At 41.3% G+C, this 9,204-nt stretch overlaps 1 protein-coding gene across 1 annotated transcript; it reads left to right on the forward strand.

Moving 5' to 3' along the window:
* The first annotated feature begins 478 nt into the window (after nt 1-478).
* On the forward strand, nt 479-8,690 carry rpl19 (ribosomal protein L19). The gene is made up of 6 exons (XM_048560864.2): nt 479-514; nt 3,617-3,723; nt 4,760-4,882; nt 6,436-6,556; nt 7,946-8,056; nt 8,515-8,690. The coding sequence occupies exons 1-6, from the start codon at nt 510-512 to the stop codon at nt 8,636-8,638; spliced, it is 591 nt and encodes a 196-aa protein (XP_048416821.1). The 5' UTR covers nt 479-509; the 3' UTR covers nt 8,639-8,690.
* The last annotated feature ends 514 nt before the right edge of the window (nt 8,691-9,204 follow it).

A 9,204-nucleotide genomic window follows, 5' to 3' on the forward strand; every position in this document is an offset into this window, starting at 1 on the left:
GTGAAGATACAGAGAACGCTAAGAGCAGTCAGGGTACTGAAATACAGATAGGAAATAAGACAAAGAAGTGCTGAGTCTCTGCAGCAACTACTGTCTTTGTTACAGGCAGTAAACACTGAAGCCATTCAGGCAAACTGAGTCAACTAGGGAAACAGCACGCATCACGTGTCTCAAATGTATCAACACGCTTCCTGCGTCAATGGCGTCATCACGGTGAACGTAAAACGTGTGTAGAACGTACCATACCGAACCATGGGGAGATTTGAAAGATCTATTGTGGTTTTAAACAATTAAGCCGGCAAAAGTATTTTAACGAGCATGTTATTGGTTTTTGTATTTATTGCTTTTCATCTGTTTTATGATGAGATTTGCCCAGGGGCTTTTGCAGTGGGGTGGATGAGGTGGCTGAGATGAATATCCCCCCCTTTCTACAGATGTTGGTTTCTTCCTCCGGGCTCCTATGAGGCGCGGGTTGTGCGCATGCTCGGTCTTTCTAACGAGGAGCCGCCATGAGGTGAGGGCGCGGTCTCGGGGAGCGAGAGAGACCGAGGATCGGCGGGGGAGAGATCGGGGTGAAAAGCACTCGGCTCCGACAGGGTGGGCTACTAACTACTCCATCGTGGACTGGGGCACAGTGAGGAAAGCGAGGCCTAGGCCCCCGCCGGGGGTGACTGCCTGGAGGCTGTGGCCTAGACATGGCTACAGCCTCGGCCTCCAGTGAGGGCTCTGGGCTTGCGGTTAGGCCCCTTGTTGCTGGGTTGGACCGTGGTCTTATGCCCCTTAGATGAAGCGCATGCTGATTATTTGGCCCATCGATCCAGTGCTGGCTCATTGCATTTTTTTCCAACTCCTCATTCAGTATATGAGAGCGTTCATGGTCAAGCCCTTTGGCCCACCATGTTTGTGCCAACCGTGATGCCATTCTAAATTAATCCTATCCGCCTGAATTTGGTCCATATCCTTTTTCCCTACCTGTCAACACGTGTGCCTAAATGCCGTGTAAACGTTGCTTTCATCTCTCCTCCTACTGCCTTCCCTGGAATCAAGTTCCAGACAGCGTCCTCAGTATAAATCATCTCTTTTCAACATTTCCCCCCTTGTACCATAAACCTATGGCTGTTCAGTATTTCCATCTGGGAAGAAGGCCCCTGACTGGCTGCGATACCTATGTGCCTCAATTTTGTTTGCTTGTATCAGGTTGCCTTTGATAAAGAATAAAGGCATTAAATTTTAAGCATTTAAAGTCCAAGGACATGTTTGCTGTAATCAGACCTTTGTCTGATGAACATTAATTGTGGAGCCTCTCCCTATAGGTCAAACCTGCCAACTGCGACAGCATCCTTGTAATCTTTTCTGATCCTTTTTTGGTTTCACAGCATCCTTCCTATTGGAGGAGAAGTGGAATTTCATGCACTATTCCAATAGTGACCAAACCAATGTTCTGTTCGGCCACAACGTGACCTCCCGACTCTTGTACTCAATGCCCTGATCAATAAAAGGAAGCATACTAAATGCTGCTTTCACTATCCTGTCTACCCATCTGGTACCTTCCAAACACATTTCAAGATGCCTCCACCTTGCGTTCAGTTTAATAAACATAACTAATCTCTTTCCCAATGCCATCAACTTTGTTCCATTTTTTGTTAAACCATTGGTGAACCCCCTTGATAAGTGCATTATAATGGGAATTCTGAAATAAAAACTGCTGGAAATATTCATTACCTGGGAGAGAGAAACTTGAATTTGTGTTTCAGGCCAGTGACCCCTCAATAAATATCTTCAGTAGTGCATTGCAGGTTTACTGATGGCTTTGCTACATTCAATTTAATATGTTTCTGCAGCCTTTATGATATCGACCTTGTTAAATCTCTCCTTGAGGAAAGAAATCCCAGTGGCTTGGATCTTTATGTAACTGCAGCCCTGTGGTTTTTGCTGTCACTCAGATCTTTCAGTGGTTCTTGCAGTGTGGTATCCAAGATTGGGCAGTGTCTGCCAAGTGTGTATTGGAATGATTAACATACAGAGATTGTCGCCCAAAAGAGACATTTTGCTGAAATATTTCATGTTGCACTCATGATGCCAAATGCAGGAGTGCCAAATTTCAATTGAGTTCAATTTCATCCAAGAAGGCACACAATGGGTGCAGATTAGATGGAGAATCAACTTCAATTTGACAAGGAAGTGCTATTGTGGCGGCAGCAGGGAGTTGTTAGCTCCTGGTTATTTGAATAAAGTTATGTAACTTGAGTCATGTTCCTTTTCTCACTAGCTTTTAGCACTGGCAGTAATATTGAGATTTTAATTTTGAAGGTCTTGTTTTCATCTAACCCCCATACTGTCTGAGGCAGCTCAATACTTTAGTTCCAGTGTGAACCACACATTCTCTTAGAATATTCTGCAGCCAGTTGATGTCGTTAACCCTGGTAGCGTGGAGAAGCATAATGTTCAAGCACCAGGATTGTGGTTACAGGAGCACTCACCAGTTCCCTGAATCGAGTTGTTCCATTGATGCCAGAGGTTTGATACTTGCTTCACTTTTCTAAGGAGTTGTCACCCTCGCTGGCACTCAAAACTGAGGATAAGTTGAGAGCTCGTGCATGGATGTTCCTTTCTGACTGATAGTTTCTCACTCCTTCATCGTGACCGTTTCCTGGAACGCGTTTGATGAAAATCTAATGGCACATACTGCATACTCAATTATTATTCTTGGCGTTTTCACGTAGAAGGGCTTGCGGAGGGAACCTCAGTGCTGACTGCCAAGATTCTTGACCCTAGGAAACACTTCATATAATTTTCTATACTAAGGCATTTGAGACACTAACCTGTAAAATTCTTACTTGTGCGATGCTTAAAATAATTTGAAATGTAATAAAAGTGAAGCAATGGCTTGAATTTCTCCTTCATATTCTGCCTTTGAGCACTGACTCTTATTTGACTACCTTCAGCTCCCTTATGTTTTCCAATGTCCCCTTGACTTGTGCTCTCTTTATTATAACCAAAGATTGATCGTACTTCAAATGGTCCTTGAAACTTACTCTGCCACTTCGAAATGGTGTTAGTGTCACATTTCACACAATTTTAAATAATTAATTACTTCATTTCAAATGTAAATGAAGGAGGATGAGACCTGTATGGAATCTTAAGGCACAGAAGAGGCCCTTCAGCCCTTTGAGTCTGGTCTGCCAAAATTTCCACCACATGAGTCTCACTTTCCTGAGCTAGGCCCTTAAATGTGATGATATTTTCATGTGTTCATCCAAGTGCTTTTAAATTTTGTGACGTTTCCTGCCATAATACACTGCCTGGGAGTGTAGTTATGGACCACCATCCCCCAATGTCCTCTGGTCTTTTTTTTAAAAAAAGGCCTCACGTCCTCTCTAAACCTCCTGTCTTTCACTAATGGTGCAGCCCTTGTTAGTTGACATTTAGTTTGCTACTTACAGTTTCAGGGATCTGTTTGATTTATGATAATGGGATGAATTATAATTTGATAGTATTATAGCCTGCAACTCTACAGTTATGTAATATATTGTTACGTAACTGTCTAGGGAAAATGCTTAATCAGTATTAAATATCCAGAAATCTAAGAAAATATTGATTTTGTTTTGATCTGTAGTATGCTCCGGCTTCAGAAGAGGCTTGCCTCCAGCGTTCTGCGCTGTGGTAAGAAGAAGGTATGGTTGGATCCCAATGAAACAAATGAGATTGCCAACGCAAATTCCCGTAAGTAAAGGCTTTGTTATAATCAAGATCTAATGAGCGTTCATGATATTATTGGTTGAAAGTTTGGCTTCCTACTGATGAGGAAGCCCATTATGGTTGTGTTTCCAGATCAAGGAGTTAGTGCTGAAAACAGGTGATACTTCAGTGGAGTTTGTGTCTAAACTTCTGCAGGTCATGGGTTGAATTTTTCTTGTATTTGTAACCATACTGTTTCAAGCCATTCTTAGTGCATCAAAGTTTTTCTTTCTTTTTTGTGTAATACAGTTTGTTCCTTTTTATAAAAAGTAGATTGGTAGCTTTAAATGGATATGTTTGGTGCTTGACAAATTGCATGAATAAAACACTCGTGTCAGGTTCGATTTTGTTCTTGGACCTGCAGTGCACTTAGCTGGGGTCACTATAACAGATCTTTACTCAGCTAGTTCTCTTAAGCACAGGAATGACCTTGTACCTTCTGGTGTGAGGACAGGAAGGATGTAATTGCTGCAAAGAAAGTGCAGAGGAGATCACTCCTGAAGTCAGTGCTAAAGACAAATTGCTTAATTCAGCAGAGCAGGAAGTCTGGTTTCCTCAATATTTATCCCTTAATACCACCAAAGTTGAGCATCAGGCGTTCATCTCATTTGTGATTGTTGTTTGTCAAATTGGTTATTGTAATTTCAGCAAGGTTAACAATAATTGAGGTTTTTAGAAGATGTGAAAAGTACTTTCTAAACTTATTGCTCAAATGTTTTCAAAGTCCGTCTTATTCTTTTTATGTTAAATATCGTGATTTAACTTGTCAATGATAAGAATGCTACATTTGATTTAAAGGTTTAGTCTTGTTCAGTTTCAGTTTTCTTCTTCAGTTCTAGTCTATTAGCCTGGTTCTGATGGTCAGCTTTTTGCAGTTGTAACATGAGAATGGTTTTAGCTTGACTGTACTATAATTTGATTAGAGCATCTAAATTTTAGATCACTTGTACTGTTAAATTTTGCTTCTGAAGTGTATGTTATTGGAACAGAGTGCTTTGTCAAATTTTCTTTGCTTCTGTAGGTCAACAGATTAGGAAATTGGTTAAAGATGGTCTGATAATCCGCAAACCTGTGACTGTACATTCGCGGGCTCGATGCAGGAAGAACACGCTTGCACGGAGGAAGGGTCGACACATGGGCATTGGTAAAATAAAATTCTTTTGTCTTGACTACAGAGAATAAAAATGTCCTGAGAACATTTTGCATGTCCTCTGTTTCCTGTATGACCCCACAGTCTGAGAAGTTTGTGTACAGAGCGTAGCAACTATATATCGAGCGTTTTTAATTTCCGAGCCATACAGGTTTACAAATGTTAACCGGTGAATACTGGCAGCGTTGAATTTAACCCATCTCTCAGTCTCTGTCATTTTCCATTGCAAAGTTAAAATAGCAATGTCATACCTGTCTGCTGGATAATAAGGAGTTACTTTTAAGGGGCGGCACGGTGGCTCAGTGGTTAGCACTGAAGCCTCACAGCGCCAGGGACCCGGGTTCGATTCCAGCCTCGGGCACCTGTCTGTGTGGAGTTTGCACATTCTCCCCATGTCTGTGTGGGTTTCCTCCGGGTGCTCCGGTTTCCTCCCACTGTCCAAAGATGTGCAGGCTAGGTGGATTGGCCTTGCTAAATTGTCCACAGTTTTCAGGGTTGTGTGGGTTGCAGGGGGATGGGTCTGGATGGGATGCTCCAAGGGGTGGTGTGGACTTGTTGGGCTGAAGGGCCTGTTTCCACACTGTAGGGAATCTAATCTAATTTTTTACTTTGGTTTATCCCTCATGCAAACTTTATGCCTCATGTTAACCATGATTGGCCAGGGAGCACTCCTGTCGTGAGGAGGTTATGGGTTCAGTTACCACTCGAGTACAAACATCTAGCCTCACGCTAGAGTGCCAGGTTTGAGGATGTGCTACGTTGCCAGACATGTCTTTATTTTTGAGCTGTCAAGAGTGTCCCTTTACCCCCTCGGGTTGATGTAGAAATTTTCCTGGTGCTATGTCTGAGAAGAACATATTTATCTCAAACACCAGGGTTAACTTAGTGCCTTCGCCTTTGCCGTGTGAAACTTGAGTTCTGAAAACTGCTTTGAGTTGGTGAAATTTAGCTTCTTGCCACAAGAGGGTAATCTTTAACAAAATCGACAGTGTGGAGCTGGAGGAACACAGGTCAGACAGCATCAGAGGAGCGGGGAAGTCGACGTTTCTGGTCAGCATCCTGATCCGAAACATCGACTTTCCTGCTCCTTTGATGCTGCCTGACCTGCTGTGTTGACTCTGGCTCCAGTGTCTGCAGTTCTTGGTATATTCGCGAATCTGTAACGAAAGTTTGGTTTGCAGATGGGATATTTAAAATGTAGCACTGTTTTGAAATGGGCTCATGATGCCCTCTGCTGTTGCTGTTGCAAGACCCATTCGTTTCTTTGTAAGTGCATCATGAATATGCCAGATCACTGGTTATAAAATTCAATTATTATGCTGTATAGTAGCAAAGGCAAATTTAATTGTGGCTTTGCCATTTCTGTGCCATGAGCCAGCCTATGGATTTCTCTGAAATAATACTATGGGTACTTTGTTTGCAGACTCAAATTTAAGTGTCTTCCCTGTCTCCCTACAGCGTATTATAGGAATCAGTCTTTGAATTTTACTTCTTCCAGTGTCTGCTGTTCTGTTACCATTAAATTTGCGCTCTCTGTCAATGCTTAGGTAAGCGAAAGGGTACTGCTAATGCCCGCATGCCAGAGAAACTGGCCTGGATGAGGAGAATGAGAATTCTGAGGCGTCTGCTTCGCAGATACAGGGAGTCCAAGAAGATTGATCGCCACATGTAAGCTTACTTAATTTTCAGCCCTAACTAAGCTTTCAGGTTCAGCTTCAGTCAACTTCTGCCTTGGCCACGTTGGTATCCAGATCAGAAATAACAATGTGCATTCTAGTTGCTGGAAAGTCCAGCTTTAAATGCTTGTTATTCCAGAAGTGCAAGGATCAATTATAATGCTTCCCCAGTGTCATGCCTCACTGGGTAACATGCTGGAAATCAAGCTCTGTTGTTCCCCGAGTTGTCACAAAGAATAAATTTTATTAAAAAACGTGAGATTCACCTGTTGTCTTTTTAGATACAGATTGGCAAAGCACAAACCAGGCCTCTGTATTTAACAGGGATTACTGTTTATTGCAAAAAATAGATTCTGGTAACAGGTAACCAATTATGAACTGTCAATACATAACTCTAACCTCCTTTATAAAGTCCCTTGCGTACACACATTGGCAGGCAAAAAAGAAGTGGGGTTATGGCTGGAGGGAAAATCAGGAAAGTAATTCAATAATCCCTGTCCCCAGAGTTTGAAATGATCCTTTTGGTTTGCCACGCCTTGCTCTTCTGGTACATCCGGAAACTGAATTCACTCATCTCTATCTCTGAACAAAGTTCTCATCAAACTTTGCAAAGCTTTTGCCTGTGATCTGTTGAATCCTGGGGGATTGCCTTTCTTTTGAATGGAATGTCTGTTCAATTTTACATTGTTTGTTCATTGCATTCTTTAGATGGTTCAATGTTAGCTATTAGTGTTGAGCTAAATTGTGCTTTTTTTTCTGCAAAATTGTCAGCCCGGCCCGTTCAGTTGCTGTTTATGCCTTATGGTAAATTCTACTTTTACTTGCATAGAACAAAGAACGTATTCAAAGGTTGGCCAGTGCTGTGTGTCATATTTTGTGCCTCACCTGGACCTCAAGTGGCTTCTTATTTGCTGCTTAGATCTTAGACTGCCGTGTAAACCCAGGAATTTAGATGGAATGTGGATGGTGGTGAAGTTGCACTGTATTTGTACAGTTCAGTGCCAAGAAGTTCTCTGGATTTGCTTGTAATGTCTGGTTTATGTCCATAGATTTAATAACAGCTTCCATACTAAAGCTAATAATTTGAAAGTCTGGAATCCCTGTTGAATTTCACAATAGGTTGAGACCTGTGATTAATGTGGCAGTGATATATCTGATTTCTAAATTTGGTTTTACTTAGAAAAAATCTTCAGCACTGCTTTAACTAATTGTCATAATCTGTCACTTAATTTTCTGTCAAGTTTTATTGCACAATCCTTGTTGATTTAGGATTGCTATGTTTATAAAATAGTGTCTATTGCTTTATTCTTCAGCGTATTTTGGGTTCTGATGCCACTAGTGTGAAGAGTGTACTATAATTTCTATATTGTGCCCTTTATAGGTACCATAGTCTGTATCTGAAGGTGAAAGGTAATGTGTTCAAAAATAAACGTATCTTGATGGAGCACATTCACAAGCTGAAGGCAGACAAGGCTCGCAAGAAATTATTGGCGTGAGTATTTTGCAAAGGCCTGCAAAGATCATTTTGTAATTGATACTGCAACGTGGAGTTTAACTTGGTAGAATAGTATTGTGCTCTTCTAGCTCATGCAGCTGACTATTTTTGAACTGGAAACTTTTAAGCATCAGTGCAAAATTCTGTAATTATGAAGGTCAACCTTTATAAATTAATTTCACATTGGTATTGACCTATGATTGTATGCTATTGTAAACACATTCTATCCTAAACAGCCTGACGTGTAGTAACACAGTGATGTGAATGAACTCTGAGCTGGAGGTTTGGTCAAAGGATCTGGGGAAACAAGTATTCTTAACAGTTGACTATAAAACTACTGAACTGTTACCAAAGCCTAACCAGCTTTTGTTAAAAAGTTAGAATGCCTACTGTGCTGAAAACTTTATAAGAGAAGCTCAGAGGCGAAGTGTTGACTGGAGTTGTTTGTGTTGCAGTGACCAAGCCGAAGCTCGCAGAACGAGGACCAAGGAAGCTCGTAAGCGTCGTGAAGAGCGTCTACAGGCCAAGAAGGAAGAGATCATCAAGACTCTGTCAAAGGAAGAAGAGTCTAAAAAATAAACTCATTCTCTTGTACAGACTGTCAAACAATTAAAGATTGCTCACTATACCAGCTTGGCTTTGATTTTATTTAATTTTGTGAAAATTGAGAAATTATTTCGATGTTCAGTTGTAGAGTTTGGGCAACCGAAGTGTTGGAAATTCTAACCCCTTGGCAGTCATGAAGGTTTGGTTGCACTACTCAGAGCAGAGATAGGCAGATTTTTAACTGGGAACTTGGGGGCTATGAAGTGATCAGCAGGAAAGTGGAGCTAAAGCCATAATCAGATCAGCCACGCTCTTGTAGAATGCCAGAGCAGACTCGGGATTGCATGGTATTCTGCTGCTCCAATTAGAACTTTACAAGTCTGTTGAGGATTTGATGTGTAGGAAATGTTAGATTCAATCAATCTGGGTAAAAATCGCTGAAGAAATATCCTTAAAAGAAGAATCTGGATTCAGTTGATTTTTCAGATTATTCAGTTCTTTTGGGTGCACTTATTCATGTTTACTCAAATAGACACAGGCATAGGTCTCTTACCTATCTGTTTAATCATATTTACCTTTTATGGAAATAAAAATTGTTG

The sequence above is a fragment of the Stegostoma tigrinum genome, chromosome 31 (assembly GCF_030684315.1).
Source record: "Stegostoma tigrinum isolate sSteTig4 chromosome 31, sSteTig4.hap1, whole genome shotgun sequence".
NCBI lineage: Eukaryota > Metazoa > Chordata > Chondrichthyes > Orectolobiformes > Stegostomatidae > Stegostoma > Stegostoma tigrinum.

Excerpts from the sequence above, each read along its gene's own strand:
- rpl19 (XM_048560864.2), top strand. Across the intron at positions 3,724-4,759 it reads GATTGCCAACGCAAATTCCC|GTCAACAGATTAGGAAATTG; the intron begins GTAAGTAAAGGC and ends TTGCTTCTGTAG. Across the intron at positions 6,557-7,945 it reads AAGAAGATTGATCGCCACAT|GTACCATAGTCTGTATCTGA; the intron begins GTAAGCTTACTT and ends TGCCCTTTATAG.